General features: G+C 43.5%; 1 protein-coding gene across 1 annotated transcript in view; it reads right to left on the bottom strand.

The window, feature by feature from the left end:
• Positions 1-17,528, bottom strand: part of LOC120021034 (gamma-aminobutyric acid receptor subunit alpha-2-like) — a 151,299-nt gene that overhangs the window by 9,345 nt on the left and 124,426 nt on the right. Inside the window, exons 5-8 of the mRNA XM_038964688.1 lie at positions 13,412-13,494; positions 10,104-10,247; positions 7,713-7,865; positions 307-512 (exon numbers count right to left, since the gene is read on the bottom strand). Coding sequence (XP_038820616.1) covers positions 307-512; positions 7,713-7,865; positions 10,104-10,247; positions 13,412-13,494 — 586 coding nt within the window. The remainder of the gene's footprint in view (positions 1-306; positions 513-7,712; positions 7,866-10,103; positions 10,248-13,411; positions 13,495-17,528) is intronic.

The following is a 17,528-nucleotide window of genomic DNA, read 5'->3' as shown; positions in this document are numbered from 1 at the left end:
TGTGTTTGAAGTATTGAAACTACCTCCATATATTGTAGGTGTACCGTTTCTATGTGTTTGAAGTATTGAAACTACCTCCATATATTGTAGGTGTACTGTTTCTATGTGTTTGAAGTAATGAAACTACCTCCATATATTGTAGGTGTACCGTTTCTATGTGTTTGAAGTATTGAAACTACCTCCATATATTGTAGGTGTACTGTTTCTATGTGTTTGAAGTATTGAAACTACCTCCATATATTGTAGGTGTACTGTTTCTATGTGTTTCAACATAATGTAGCCAGGCCCGGTAGCTACAGTACTCACCCTCATCTCCTGGGCCTCTTTCTTGCCATCCCACGCCCAACTGCGCTTGGTAAAGTAGTTGACTGTGGCAAACTCTATCAGGGCAGAGAAGACAAAGGCATAGCATACCGCCATGAACCAGTCCATAGCTGTGGCATAGGCCACCTTAGGCAGGGAGTTCCTGGCACTGATACTCAGGGTTGTCATGGTTAGAACTGTGGTGACCCCTGGGGACAAGAAGAAGAGAGGCAAAGGGAATGATAGGGTGTATTAGAGAGTGTATGAACTGACAAACACACACACAAACACACACATATGTACATTACACACAGGCCCAACTGGGTTGAACTACAGTACACGCACAGGTCTAGGATCTTAACTTGAGCCAGTCTCCTACAGCAGGAAAACAATCCTGCAGCATCAGGAAATGTGAATTATGTAGATTATAATTCATCAACATTTTTGTAGCGGTTCATACATTTTTTGTAATGGAAAATCATGTCTGCAATTATAAAGTGGAAATGACAAGCTTTAGAAGCCTTTTAAACCTCAAATACACTGCACGTTTTACATTTCCTCAAATTGTAGGAAAGTTGTCCTGCAACAGGGTGATCAAATTAAGATATTACATCTGTAACTGTGTGTCATGTAAAGAACAAAGTGCCATCCTTGAACATTCAGTACGTGCTGTGACATATGGCTAAGGTGAGGACATAAAAACCCAATTGTGATATAAACAAACGATTCAGTTAGCAGAATTAGTGATAAAGACGCAGCTCCAATCTAACCTCTCCAATCCCTCTACTACACTGACTCCATGAGTTTCACAGAACCGCAGATTGGAGGCGCCCCATAGAAGAGCTCCACTGAGCTTGTCTGATGATACACTGTAATCCCTGTATTGATACAGTGCAGGCGGCTAGGCAGTCCCCTGCCATCTGTCTGGAGAAACATGGAACAACCACTTCATAGTGGGACGAGGAGCCATGGGTGGATGGGAGAGAGAAGGGGCTACTTTAGAACAGACACAGCAGCCTGACAGAGTGGTGCTGCACTTGATATGGAAACCCTGCTGGCTGATCACCTCATGGAAATGTGAGGGTCACTCGCTGTGACCTGCAGCTTGAATGGGATGCCAACTACTACACAATGTCCATGATTGTAGGTGGGGTAGAGGCCTACCTGGGGGCTCTAGGCATTGGATTGGAAATACCACCTCCATTGACCACATCCATTGTGATGGAGTCTGTATTGACTACCTCCATCATGTTTGACAGTGTGACACAGCCATCATATCCACATGAGGTTTCATTTAACTTTCCTGGCATTGTTTGACACTTAAGCGTTTTGAGGAAAATTCCAAAGCCAGCATGGATGTCATTACACAGGCAATCAAAATGTTGAAACAGAAACAGATTAGATTTGGCCATCTAGACCAGTAGCTAGAAGACATAGCAAATAGGCATTCCAAATGTGGATGTGCAATACTCTTATTAGGTGTAAGGCCCAATGTTGATTTGAATCACGACACAGAAAGAGATTTGAGAGGATAAATCAATTGCTGTGTGAAATGTGCATGTTTTCTAAGTCATTGTGCCCATGCGCCGGGCATTGTGTTCTATGTCTCAGCGAATTTAAAGAATGAAATGATAGGAGAGCAGAGAATGGGTGTCCATCAAAGCAGATATAAGCAATCATTCCACTTCGCCTGTTCCCACCTGCCTCATCTGTTAAAATAAAATACATATAGGCTTCAAAAATGGACTTGTGCAGCTGAAGAGGTCAACTCAATGTGAACCTGTGGGGCTTGTGGTCTTACTGTTGATTTATGCAGAATATACACTACATGACCAAAAGTATGTGGACACCTACTCGTCAAACATCTCATTCCAAAATCATGGAATTGGTCCCCCTTTGCTGCTATAAAAGCCTTCACTCTTCTGGGAAGGCTTTCCACTAGACATTGGAACATTGCTGCGGGGACTTTTATAGCCAAAAAGGCATTAGTGAGGTCGGGCACTGATGCTTGGCGATTAGGCCTGGCTCGCAGTCGGTGTTCCAGTTCATCCCAAAAGTGTTCGATGGGGCTGAAGTCAGGGCTCTGTGCAGGCCAGTCAAGTTCTCCCACACCAATCTCGACAAACCATTTCTGTATGGACCTCGCTTTGTGCATGGGGGCATTGTCATGCTGAAACAGGAAAGGGCCTTCCCCAAACTGTTGCCACAAAGTTGGAAGCACAGAATCGTCTAGAATGTCATTGTATGCTCTAGCGTTCCCTTCACTGGCACTAAGGGGCCTAGCCCGAACCACGAAAAACAGCCCCAGGCCACCAAACTTTACAGTTGGCACTATGCATTGGGGCAAGTAGCGTTCTCCTGGCATCCGCCAAACCCAGATTCGTAAGTCGGAACTGCTAGATGATGAAGCGTAATTCATCACTCCAGAGAACGCATTTCCACTTCTCCAGAGTCCAATGACGGCGAGCTTTACACCACTCCAGCCAATGCTTGGCATTGCGCATGGTAATCGTAGGCTTGTGTGCGGCTGATCAGCCATGGAAACCCATTTCATTAAACTCCCGAAGAACAAAACTTGTGCTGATGATGCTTCCAGAGGCAGTTTGCACTACTAGCTTCAGCACTCGGCGGTCCCGTTCAGTGAGCTTGTGTGGCCTACCACTTCGCGGCTGTGCCATTGTTGCTCCTAGATGTTCCCATTTTACAATAACAGCACTTAGAGTTGACCAATGCAGCTCTAGCTGTGCGGAAATTTGACAAACTGACTTGCTGGAAAGGTGGCACCCTATGATGGTTCCACGCTGAACGTCACTGAGCTCTTCAGTCAGGCCATTCTACTGCCAATATTTGTCTATGGAGATTGCATGGATCTATTTTATACATCTGTCAGCAACGGGTGTGGCTGAAATAGCCAAATCCAATAATTTGAAGGGGTGTTCACATACCTTTGTAATATAGTGTATAACTATATATACATTATTATGTTTGTCAGGTTGCATATACTTTATTGTGCAATCTTCAAAGCTGTAGCATAATTTAATGTTAGTCTTTTATCAGTTCTGAAGTTGTTGAAAATATTGACAACTGGCAAATGTTAACAACAGAGGAGTTGCAATCTCCCCATATTAAAGAATATCAGGCAATTAAAAAATATCAATCGGCAAATTAACCAGAATGTCACTGGAGATTGTATTGTATTGTATTGTGTCCACAGTGTAATACGTCTGCTCAAACAATAAATCACAAATTACACTTGGGTGAATAAGAAAATGATACAGGGATTATCCACACAAAATATCAGGTCACGCCAGCCAGATACTCCAACCTGGCAACCCGCCAGGGAACAAATGATTAATGAAACATCAACTTTCATGCTCTTTATACGAGACAAGTGAGCAGTTTCTCCTAAAATATGAAGACAGTTTTAAAGCCCTGTGGATGGCTCAGAGAGCAGGAGGTTGGCAGGGGCTGGTTGTGAATAGCAGTTGAAGTGACTGTCCAGTCAGGGAGGGTAGTCTGAATCTGAAACGGCCTTCCAGCTCCTGACCAACCAGGAGAGAGAGACTGTGATGGGGAGCACCTGTAGGCCTGCAGCTTAACTATGCTGCAGAACAAACATCTCTCCTACCAGGACACCTGTTTACCTGAACGCTTCATCAGTCTTCTTCCCTGAGGCCATTCTCATTTTCGTCAATTCCACACCCGTCTCTTAAACAATGTTGTGCCTTCGTGCACCTCCATTACAAGTGAGAGTTTGTTCATTCTGTGTACCCAACAAACACTTCTTCAGTGCATAAGCTTAACATCGCAGCAGAAGTCACATACTGCAGTGTTTGCTGAACGGTTCCCAATGGCCTTGGCCTTGTTTCAACTGAACCTCCATTAGAACACATGAAGAAATACATTCTGTCAACCCTTTCACAAACAACAGCTTCTTACTGTGACTTTTCTTGGCAATGAAAGGCCTTTGTTTTACAAGGGAGATAGTCATAGAGGTGGGATGAGGGCCCCTCCTTCATGACAGGAAGATGGGACAGAGATAATGGAGAAAATGTATGTGGCCAATCTTTCCCAGAGATTGGAAAGCAGCTGCGGTCATCCCCCTCTTCAAAGGGGGGGACACTCTTGACCCAAATTGCTACAGACCTATATCTATCCTACCCTGCCTTTCTAAGGTCTTCGAAAGCCAAGTCAACAAACAGATTACCGACCATTTCGAATCCCACCATACCTTCTCCGCTATGCAATCTGGTTTCAGAGCTGGTCATGGGTGCACCTCAGCCACGCTCAAGGTCCTAAACGATATCCTAACCACCATCGATAAGAAACAATACTGTGCAGCCGTATTCATTGACCTGGCCAAGGCTTTCGACTCTGTCAATCACCACATCCTCATCGGCAGACTCGATAGCCTTGGTTTCTCAAATGATTGCCTCGCCTGGTTCACCAACTACTTCTCTGATAGAGATCAGTGTGTCAAATCGGAGGGCCTGTTGTCCGGGCCGCTGGCAGTCTCTATGGGGGTGCCACAGGGTTCAATTCTTGGACCGACTCTCTTCTCTGTATACATCAATGATGTCGCTCTTGCTGCTGGTGAGTCTCTGATCCACCTCTACGCAGACGACACCATTCTGTATACTTCTGGCCCTTCTTTGGACACTGTGTTAACAACCCTCCAGACGAGCTTCAATGCCATACAACCGTCCTTCCGTGGCCTCCAACTGCTCTTAAATACAAGTAAAACTAAATGCATGCTTTTCAACCGATCGCTGCCTGCACCTGCCCGCCCGTCCAACATCACTACTCTGGACGGTTCTGACTTAGAATATGTGGACAACTACAAATACCTAGGTGTCTGGTTAGACTGTAAACTCTCCTTCCAGACTCACATCAAACATCTCCAATCCAAAGTTAAATCTAGAATTGGCTTCCTATTTCGCAACAAAGCATCCTTCACTCATGCTGCCAAACATACCCTCGTAAAACTGACCATCCTACCGATCCTCGACTTCGGCAATGGCATTTACAAAATAGCCTCCAATACCCTACTCAATAAATTGGATGCAGTCTATCACAGTGCCATCCGTTTTGTCACCAAAGCCCCATATACTACCCACCACTGCGACCTGTACGCTCTCGTTGGCTGGCCCTCGCTTCATACTCGTCGCCAAACCCACTGGCTCCAGGTCATCTACAAGACCCTGCTAGGTAAAGTCCCCCCTTATCTCAGCTCGCTGGTCACCATAGCAGCACCCACCTGTAGCACGCGCTCCAGCAGGTATATCTCTCTGGTCACCCCCAAAACCAATTCTTCCTTTGGCCGCCTCTCCATCCAGTTCTCTGCTGCCAATGACTGGAACAAACTACAAAAATCTCTGAAACTGGAAACACATCTCCCTCACTAGCTTTAAGCACCAGCTGTCAGAGCAGCTCACAGATTACTGCACCTGTACATAGCCCATCTATAATTTAGCCCAAACAACTACCTCTCCCCCTACTGTATTTATTTATTTATTTTGCTCCTTTGCACCCCATTATTTCTATCTATACTTTGCACATTCTTCCACTGCAAATCTACCATTCCAGTGTTTTACTTGCTATATTGTATTTACCTCGCCACCATGGCCTTTTTTTTCCTTTACCTCCCTTATCTCACCTCACTTGCTCACATTGTATATAGACTTATTTTTCTACTGTATTATTGACTGTATGTTTGTTTTACTCCATGTGTAACTCTGTGTTGTTGTATGTGTCGAACTGCTTTGCTTTATCTTGGCCAGGTCGCAATTGTAAATGAGAACTTGTTCTCAACTTGCCTACCTGGTTAAATAAAGGTGAAATAAAAAAATAAAAAATTGTGCCAGAGAAAAATACCAGATCATTTCTGCATGGCTGTAAGAATGTGAATTCCTTGCACCTTATGTGCAAAGCAAATCTAAACAAATCAAGGCGGCTAGCAAGTGTATTTCTCCACTGTGCTCCGCAGCATGCCCTGCCCTGTTCTGAAACACTAATTAACCGCCCAACAGAGGTCTGCTCTCTCTGCTGGGGGAGGCACTTTGGGCTGCCATGACACTCTCCTCATGGCAGGCTGAGAGGCGAAGCCGTGTCCATGACCGAGGAGAGAGGAGGGGGAATAGTGTGGGGTAAACTGGTTAAAATAAACATATGCTGCTTGACTTCTTTACATGAGAGGCACTAGGTAGTGAGATTAATGTTTTTCAATTACTCCGATTTCCCCAACTAGTCATGTTTCCAGAACTGTTAGTGGTCAAACGTCCAAGCTGTATGATTTGAACACAGATACATTTCTAGGTGTGTTAGTGACTCACATGCACTAGCTAGTCTGAACTGTAACAACACTATCAGACTAAATGTCTATACCAGATCTTCTGAGTAATTTGAAAGCAAAGTGTTTTACTGCCAGCCTACAATAATGCTATATGTGTCAGGAGACCATACAATACTTCCTTTTCTTGAAGTTTCTTGGCCTTCAGCTGTCGTTTTAATTAAAGTTTTAGTCCTAGATTAGGAAATGCTTTCTCCAACTTGAGGTTTGACTGTTTTCATTATTTACCTTGACATTGCTTTTGGAGGACTGAGCACAACTTGTCTGTTACTATCATTTCTCCTAAGCCTGAATGGGCTGCCGTTGCTTTCTAGTCTACCAACTCAAATTGTCATCTTTCATTCTTTCATTCATTCTGACACATCACAGAGGAAGCAGGATCTCACCCTTTCTAAGTCTCCATAGCGATGCTGGCAAGATCAGCTGTGCTTTGCATCTGATACGTCTGCCCCACAAAAAGTGTTGACAAAGCCAGACACCGTGCCAAAGTTAGCAAGAGCTCAATAAGCAATAATCTCTTAAAACTTGTCCGGTTTAAACTTTCTGCAAAGCACGTTCAATACCCCGCCGAGAAATGCCACTGCAGCACTCTTATCACTCTGTCCCCGGAGGTGAACGGCCTCACTTTCTCCTACTTAATTCCTTTCCAAGTTTGCTTGCGTTAATCTGTAATTAATTAGGTGGTTTTATGGTGGCCAAGTTAATTACAGGTCAATCCTGTGATCCAAGCACAGTTTTAAACCCAAATTCATCACTGTCCAGGGCCCAGCAAAGCCAACATGGGCACCAAGCTGCTTTTTACACTTCACCGTGTGAACCACAACTTCGGAAAGATGAACTATGTCTACCCTCCCCTGGCACGCCAATTTACTGAATGCATCTGATGATGTGAACAAAAGCTGCTCCACAAATGCGTAAGCTGCCGCTGCTGCACACTTGTTTTGATGTAGCTTCATAATTTAAACAACAGCTCCATTGTTGCCACACTCCAAATTGTCGTAATGGTTAAATTACTTATTAAGTGCATTTTGGGGTTAAGGAGATAGGGGAAGACACTCACCGAATACAGTGCGGGCGGGAACCGACTCTCTGTTTAGCCAGAAGGAGACCTGAGACAGGATGACAGTCATGATGCACGGAAGGTAGGTTTGAATCACAAAATAGCCAATTTTCCTTTTCAAATGGAAATACGTTGTCATCACTACATATTCTCCTGAGGAGGGGGGGAGAGACAGAGAACGAGAGAGAGATGCAGAGGACATGAATTATTAATGCAGCTCATGTTCAGTCCAGACAAACACAAGGACTCTGCTGAAATATTCAGAACTATATTTATGAAAGTTAATACAACATGCATGCATGCTAGCACAGCACTGGAATTGTGTTAATACAGCCACATGCATGCTAGCACAGCACTGGAATTGTGTTAATACAGCCACATGCATGCTAGCACAGCACTGGAATTGTGTTAATACAGCCACATGCATGCTAGCACAGCACTGGAATTGTGTTAATACAGCCACATGCATGCTAGCACAGCACTGGAATTGTGTTAATACAGCCACATGCATGCTAGCACAGCACTGGGATCCTGTGGGAAGCAGAGTATATGTTTGTGAGAGTGGAGGTTAACTGATCGCTTGTTTATCACAGTGTCTGGTTGTTAAAGGCAGAGATTGGTTTTCCCTCCACTGTTGGTCTGGATTAGATCTATTGACCGGAAGGGTTAGGGTTAGGGTTAGGGGGAGAGGAGAGCTGGCTGCAGTGGCATCGGTAATACGCTGACAAACAAGTGCTGGTATGTGTGAGAGGCTGAGAGCAGCACACCTCACTGTGTGGGTTCAGGAAAATAAATATGTGATACAGTATGATCAACTGTGTTTTAAATACATATCCTGCACCACATGATCCACAGCCCCCAATGTGCTGAGAATCTATTTCCTGGATGACAGACACACTCTTATGTGCTGAGTAAAGGTGACACACATACCACTATGTTTGTTGACATGGGAAGACAGGAAAATTAAACAGTGCTAAAACGACAGATATTCCCTATCCTCAAGCCTGTATGTCCAGTACGTACAGCAGAAACTGAGAACACTCTGTGGTACAAGATTCATTGAGATATATCTCATGTTGAGTTGTTGAGGCCAGTGATGTCAGTCAGTGATGCGAGTCAGTGATGTGAGTCAGTGATGTGAGTCAGTGATGTGAGTCAGTGATGTGAGTCAGTATGAGGAGTCCATGTGGTGTTACAGTGAATATACACAAAGGACGGTTCTACCACACCTCAGGTGTCCCTTACTCTATAGGACAACCCTCCTCAGTCCCCATCTGCCTCACCATGCCTGCCTCTATCACTGCAACCATGCAACCAAACTGAGACAATGAGAGAAGTGAGACAAAGTGCCCTAGCGCATCACAGTGACTAAATAGAGGTTAGACACCATCTTTATCTCACAGAGACCTGTCTCCTTGAGAGCAAGACACTTGAATAGCTTCCCTAATTTGAATAGCTGTCTCTGCCTGGTAAAAACAGGTTGACACTCTCCCAAGAGGAAAGTGAGAGAACAAAAACTCACTATTGTGGGTGTTGTAGATAAAGGGATTTTGCAGCAGCTATAGCAATCAGAATTTAAGATCAAATGAATGGCTGATCAACAGTGCTGGCTGACAGAGTGTCCTATAATTCAGTGCCAATTCAAATGGCTTTCAGACCAGAGCTCAATCAGAGGAAAAGTAGCATTCTCCCTTCTGCTCCAAGGCTCCTTATCTTTCTACTACTGCTGAATAGTTATCTTACTACTGAACAAGTTGAATAGTTTTACTCTTGGCTACCATTTAAAAAAATACTTGCTGAAACTGGGCAGATCAATATGTGTTTCAATCTGAAATCAGAGTGCCTGTGTGTTCTTCCAAATAACATGTAAATGGGAGCTGCCACAAAGATTCATCTTCTTCTTCATCTACCCTGCATTTACACATTTTCCATTTTGTTCACAGATGTAGTGTTGGATAACAGGAGAGTTTGTCAGTATTTCTCCACCAGCCTATAAGAAATCAGTGTTTACGTCCTTTCCCCAAACTCAGCAAGTCTTCCTTTCAGTGGTGAGACCGCACTGACCCCAATAATACTAGCAGAGACAAATCGATGAGGCAGCCGCTTTAAGAACAGCTCAGATAAATAACTTACAAAAAGACACAAATAGAATCTGTAAGTATATGCCAACGGTGTACAAAGGAAAAAGGAGAGAAATGAATTAATCCAAATTGTCTTGCAAGCCAGGAGCTGAAAATAGAGGTTTTCGTGAGAAATTTAAAGCAGATGTTCCATTAGTGAACACCTTTGTTCTGATGTTATCTCAGTGTTAATGACTTGATCATATGGTATAATAGAACCTGTGCTGGAACTGCATGTTCATTTGAGTGGCAGACATGTTGTATGGGCTACCTGTGCTGGAAATCATAGATTCTTTCCCAATAACGTGGCCCAGTAGGTCATACTGGTTTAGCCTTGACCCATCATCTGCTACGACTACAGAGTCCTCATCTCCTTTGGTCCAGAGATAGACAACCTCATTGTTTGTATACGCATCTGAGAGAGAGAGAGAGAGAGAGAGAGAGAGAGAGGGAGAGACCGGTAGAGGAAGTGACAAATAATGAGAGTAGTACATGTCAGTTTCCATGTAGAGTGAATAATGCAGCAGTGCTACAATTGGCTGATTCTGATGATGGCAAATCAATGGTAATAAGAAAGGGGGTGGCATCGATCTGAATAAATGCATATCAATGAAGTCTATTTGAATTAGAGTTTAATAAAAGCAGGCGGCCATGTGTTTTGATTCGTTTATACATTTGGCACCTTGAACTGAAGGTACATCAGCACAAGGAATGATGTCAAAAATGGGGCTTAAAATCCACAAGGTCAAACTTAGGGAAAGGAGCTTAAAAAGCATTTAAAGACACAGTCACACACACACACACACACACACACACACACACACACACACACACACACACACACACACACACACACACACACACACACACACACACACACACACACACACACACACACACACACACACACACACACACACACTCACACACACACTCACACTCACACACTCACGCACACACGCACATACGCACCCGCACACACACAGGCACAAACATTGCAGTAGAAGAGCAGATGGAGGATGGTGAAAACACCCAGCTGAGCACCAATAACATCATCATTCACACATCAGCCTGAGGTTTGCTAATTAAATGTTGATAGCCACAGAGAAATTATTGTTTTATACTCATGGGAGATCATTAATAAAAATAGTTAATGCATCTACTTGAATGCCTCTTCATCTACAACAATTGTAATTGGTAATGAAGGGTATTATTCTGTCATCGTGTGTGTTCTATGTCTCCATCTACTCAGTGTGGTCAGACTCTCAGCTCCGCTCAGCAGAGAAGGTCAACTATGTCAAACACTTTCATTGCACAGTAAAGATTCGGCCCACTATCCAAGGCTTTGAAATCATTCACTATACTTATGCTCAGAAAGTAGGTGTCACGTTCCTGACCGGTTTTCTGTTATTTTGTATGTGTTTGACGGTCAGGGCGTGAGTTTGGGTGGGTAGTCTATGTTATGTGTTTCTATGTTTGTTTAAGGGTGACCTGATATGGCTCTCAATTAGAGGCAGGTGGTTTTCATTTCCTCTGATTGAGAGCCATATTAAGGTAGGTGTTTTCACACTGTTTGTTTGTGGGTGGTTGTCTCCTGTGTCAGTGTCTGTATGTTACGCCACACGGGACTGTTTTCGGTTTTGTTTGTTCGTTCGTTTTATGTAGTCAGTTTTCCTGTTATTGCGTTCTTCGTGTTTCATGTAAGTTCGTCGTCCAGGTCTGTCTACATCGTTTATTTGTTTTGTTAATTATTCAAGTGTAGTTCGTTTTTTCGTCTTGTTTAATAAATCATGTCATTTCACAACGCTGCGTTTTGGGTCGAATCCCTGCTCCTCCTCTTCGGATGAAGAGGAGGAGGAAAGCCGTTACAGTAGGAGAGTGAGGATGTCAATTCTCTCTGGATGTCCATTGTCTCTGAATCTGCGCAGAACGTACATGCCGAATTTCATGTCTGCATAAAGTCGAGGATACAAGTCTCCATAACCAGTTGTAAGGATAATGCAGCACACATAAATATTGCTGCTCACTAAAATCCAGAGCAAAAAAACATGATTGGGGCGGGCATATTACTGATCCCATGATAAAAAAACTATAGAATATTTGAATGAGCAAAACTGCATCTAAATGTTGTACTTTAGGTACATCTGCCTTGTTCTGTTACAGCAACCTGTCTGGCTCGGAGATCCCCTTTATGAACAACATAGCATCATAAATCTACAGCCAAATTATTTTATATCTCGAGGGACAAAACAAACCCTGGCTCTCTTTAGCTTATATTCAGAATGTGAAACCCTGAGAGGTTCAGAGCTCGCAGGGAGGGAGAATAAAAGGCATCTACATTATGTTTGTGATTGCTGTGCCATTTCCAATGAAAATAAATGTCATGTAAAATAGCGGTGATTGGGGCGAGCGGCGCACAGTGCTGCAGCAGATTGCCTGTAGCACGTCAGGCCTCAACAAAAGCCGCTAATTACTTGCCAACCGTGTGCCGTTGCATTAAGGAGACGATTGTTCCTGGGCTTTGCAGCGGATTTCTGTTGATATAAATACAGATCAGAAGAGGAGCCGTGCCGAAGGGGGCATTGTGACAGTCTGCCAATAAGAGCCCTGCTCGCTGAAGGAAGCAACGGCCCTGAAAGGGCTCCTTTTGTTTTATTGGCCGCCTGATGTTTTATTCACAACGCCCTGGCCAGCTCTGAGACACTCTGACCTTTAATATGTCATTGACAGAGTTCTTATTTCTAGGAACAATAACTTATAAAATAACCTCTCCCTGTTTTATACGCTGTGAAACGTACGACTTAGAGCAGGGTTGTCAAAAATACGGCCCGTGGGTAATGGATCTACATACATACAGTTTCTTGACTGTGTCCAGCTCGATAATAATTTGTAAAATGAAAGCTAGACAGTCAGGGAGCACCGAAAATGTTAAAAACGATGGATAGAAGACTATTTTTTGCAAATTTGTACGACAAAGGCATATAATAAAAATTCAGTGCAGCCCTCCGGACCTCATTAAAGACCAAACGCATCCTCCAGGGCTAAATGAGTTTGACATAGTTTTCCCCGCAAAATAGCCCGCCTACAAGGAAACTCGACAAATCTCGACGACGTTGAGTGCACGAGGGGATCTGTGCGCTGTGTAGTGCCTTCCACAAAAAGTTCTGCATCTTCAAAAGAACCCGTAAGCGGCAGGGATGGAGATAGAATTAATGGACAAGATGTCTATTACACTCCACATGCAATTCACACGGTCCAAGGCTGCGGCCAGATTAAATGGATTTAAACCTTTGATTGATATGGTAGAGAACAACAGACCATTGTTTAACATGTATATGTCTGTATATAGCCTCGGTATTGTTATTTTATTTAGTTACTTTTTATTAAATGTTTTACTTTTTACAGTTTTGTGAACTGTGTTTTTGGTTAAGGGCTTGTAAGTAAGCATTTCATGGTAAGGTCTACACCTGTTGAATTCGGCACATGTGACCAAATCACATTTGATTTGGCTCTATGACCTCTATTTCTGTGATGTCAGCTATATGGACCAGAATCAGCTGTATATCTAGAGAGACTTACAGCTCCCAAACTTCAGAGGGCAGGCATGTGTATCCATGGGGAAATCCTCCAAGTGCATGGGACACTCAGCGTGGATGGTTAGCCTGGTCAGAGAGGGAGAAAAACAACAAGGACATGTCAGTGGACAGGCTGGAATATATAAACTATTCTTAAACCCCCCATGACACCTGTCACATGGTAGCAACACATACTGTATGTTAACGCTTTATATGTTGAGACATCTTTTTCATTTGCCAGATCCTGTTCAGTATCTTTCTAAAGGGCAAAGCAGTGGCTCGACACTGGACGCCTACTTCAATAACTTTTACTGCACACCATTCTGCACCATTAGACTTTCATCCTGTCACCCAGAGCAGCAATAGAAACATGAATGACAGGCCCTTAGTCATTTTCCTCTGTATCTGAATACAGTAAGTATACCCCACGTCTCCTTTGGGCCACCCAAGGTTGTTCTGCCCCTGATGGCAGGGGAATATTGTGGTGCGCCAGAGATAATCTACAGTTCTGAGACTGACCTGACATTTGGGTTTTGTTGAAAAGAGAATGGAGGGGAGGGAAGGGGGATGAGGGGCGATGTGAGAGGGGAACAGTCAGCATTTGCAGTCACGTACTGTAGTGCGTCTGGACATCAATGTGTCTGCTGAGGGCTGCGGTGTCTGGGTTGCCAGTGATTTGTCTGTTTTCCCATTAGCGGAGCTCAAAGCTCCAACTCCCTCCATCCACCAGTAGGGCCCATCACCCAGCTAGTCAGCCAGACAGACTGCTCTGGAGACCTGTGGACCAGCCAGCCAGACTGCTCTGGAGACCTGTGGACAAGCCAGACAGACTGCTCTGGAGACCTCTGGACCAGCCAGCCAGACTGCTCTGGAGACCTCTGTAGCAGCCAACAAGCCAGCCAGCCAGACTGCTCTGGAGACCTTATCCAGTTGATTAGATATTAACCCGCTGACCCTCGACACACCTACTCCACTCCTTAGGGAGGGAGCTCTGCAAATCAGGCAGGAGTGATGGGAGGAGACTGGCATCTGCCTGGGAGATCACATCTCACAACACACATCACATTACATGATGACGGCACCAGTACTATACCACTCTCCCTACTAACTCACTTTTACCAGAGTAGACAATGTCAGTGGACAGGCTGCCATACTTCAGAATGGCAATGGCACTTTCTGTGTCTATAGTTTATTTGACGGGGGCCTGCTTTAAACAGAAAATGCTTCTTCCTGAGCAATGACATAGGTATAGGCATTATGTACAGAAAATGTATATGAATTGAGAGATTCTTGTTTTGTACTGTAATTTGTTTTTGGAATATAATATACAGCAATGCATTCTGGGGAATAGTAACCCTGAGAAAAACACATTTTTTCAGGCTCCAATGCATTCCCCACCATTGTTATTAAAACCCATCGATTTCTATTTTGTGTCCTCGTCGTTTTCATTAAAATGCAGCAGGTCAATCATTCAATTAACCCTGTGACCAAATAAACTCCATCCTGGTAAATACTTCCCTACACTTGAGTCTAGTAGAACACTGCTGTGATTTTGAGCAATGTCCCCTGCTCCTGCCATCAAGACGTCATAAAGTCTACACAGTACCACCACTCTTAAGTGTTTAATGAGATAAAGCATCTTACCCCCTGGGTAACCTTCAACCATAATGGTTATGATGTTCTTGGCCTGCAAATTAACTATACTTGGAGGAAGAAGAACACTTTGCTGCTGACAATGAATGACCTTCCTGAGTGTGCACGTGCGTGTGTGCCTGTCGGCCGGGAAGCCACAGCAAAAATGGCCTCATGGGGCCAACCCCTCCTTCTCCCGTTGCCGCCTCCCGAATAACAGCTGCATCGATCACAGTGTGTGTGTGTTCCACTCCACTCCACTCCACCCACCCCCACCCTCCCTTATTTGAAGTTCTACTCCATACCTCACCAGCTCTTGAAAACTTCTCCCATTACTTATCAATCTGGCCAGTGGAGAAGATGAGTCTGTGTTGATGGAACTCTATTGCATTACTAGCTAAAGGTCTGTTTGGGTGATTCACAGCTTCTGGAGGACTTTCAGAGTCTGCCTGCCAATCTATCACTTCTGCTCTCTTTGTTGTAATAAGCTTTCAACTTGACATATACACTTCACAGAGAACAAATGGTCACGTCACAAGCTGACACTGGACCTTTGTCTGGTGCTGAGACACACACCCAGGGCCGGCTCCAGGCATAAGCGACGAACAAAAAAAGATACTCAGTTGGGTTTCAAATGACTGTTGGAGTTAGAATAGTAGAATACACAAGATGTAAGTTAGAAATGTGGTTGTGCATCAGCAGTTTTTCTCGTTTTGTCATTCACTGACAGTCACTCATTTACCCGTGCCTGCTAACAATTTTTAGATTGGTAAGTTTAGTCTAGCCAGTTATCTAAACCTCCAGGGTGCCTCAATTGACTTTGTTAGTCATTATCATTCAGTTATCATTAACATGGCATAAGTCATGGCAAAATGTGTAGAATTGCAGGAAATTAGCTTTAAAACTGAAAAAATGTCTCTCTGCCCGATGGCAAAATACCGTAAGTAGAATTCCATGACATTTGTTATAAAATTGCAGGAAATTTACTTGTGAAATTTACAAATGTTTCTATCCACCATCAATTGGGGGGGGCACACATTTAATTTTTTTGCTTAGGGCCACCAAAAGGCTAGAGCCAGCCACATATACCCCCTCCTCCTCCTCCTCCTCCTCCTCCTCCTCCTCCTCCTCCTCCTCCTTGGTGTGATGAGTGAAAAATCTACTCTCAGGTCCAGGGCGGATCGTTCATCATCATACTTATCATCATAGCTGGGGACTCTGGATCATGATCAATGAGTCTCACTCTCCCTCTCCAAGACAGAAATTCCTGGTGAGACCATACGCTACTGTAATGATGACACCGTACTCCACCTACTCCACCTCCTCCGAAGGAAAACACCCCTGGGAGAGGAGGAGGGGGTGGGAGCTGTACATTTACAACAGAGCTGTACATTTTATGGAAGGCTAGTGAATGACCGCTGCATCTGCCAAGCAGACATTCAATCAGTCAAATGCAGCAGAATGGAGAATTTACCTTTCCACAAGGTCAACATAACATTTCCTAGATAGGGTTGCAAAGTTAAAGTATATTACTGGAAACTTTCTAATGGGTACTTATGGCTACTTCAGATTATCACAGGTGTCTGTAAATTATCTCTAGCCCTCCGTGGCCTTATCACATGTAAAATACATAAACTAATCAAATAAGAGGATTTAAAAATGTGAATAACATCAACAAATTATGACAAAACTGCAAAACATTATCCTAAATATAAACAATCAACTTTGTGAGTACCATTGGTGTTTAATATGAGGATTTCAGCATGTTTCACACACTTGTATTTATTTTACTACTGTATGTCAATATGTCTTTGTTGTAAATGTTTTGGCACCAACTGGTGGCAGTTTTGAAAAAGTCAATAGTTGGAAGAGTTGCAGAGTTAATGGAAAATAATACTATTATTGATTAGATGCTTTTTAATTAGGCACTTTTCTATTGAACCATATGGTCTATTCACTAGAAACTCATTGACAATATGGACAGATATAAAAAATGGATACTATATATGAATTTTAAAAAATTAAGATGTTGAAGTATAAATTACCAAAGTTACCATATCCTGCGCCATAGATTAGCTGTTAATTACCCAAATTACTGAATATTCCGGTAACTTTGGTAAATTAGCGGTACCTTTGCAACCCTTATCCCAGATATCCTGCACCCCAGAGTATACATCACAAGAGTGTCCTTTCTGCTTTTGTCTGACTATGCGAGTGGTGAGCTCATAGGTCATAAGATCAGGAAAGCCATTATATTTGTACAGCTCTGCCCTTGGCTTTTAAGCCCTAATGAAGGCTTACAATATTACTATCCATATTACTATCCAACCAAGGTTTTTTCCCACAGTGCTATTCCTTAGGTTCTGATGCCTGGCTCTCACAGTTATAACAACGCACGGCAATTAGCTCGAGAGAAGATCTCCGTAATTACCGTTATCAACAATGACTTGCGGAAACGCTGTGAAACGCACAGTACTACTCTCGCACCA

This window comes from Salvelinus namaycush, chromosome 26 (genome assembly GCF_016432855.1).
Source record: "Salvelinus namaycush isolate Seneca chromosome 26, SaNama_1.0, whole genome shotgun sequence".
Classification (NCBI taxonomy): Eukaryota; Metazoa; Chordata; class Actinopteri; order Salmoniformes; family Salmonidae; genus Salvelinus; species Salvelinus namaycush.
Note: the sequence above shows the minus strand (reverse complement) of the source record. Positions and strands in the feature narration are given on the sequence as shown.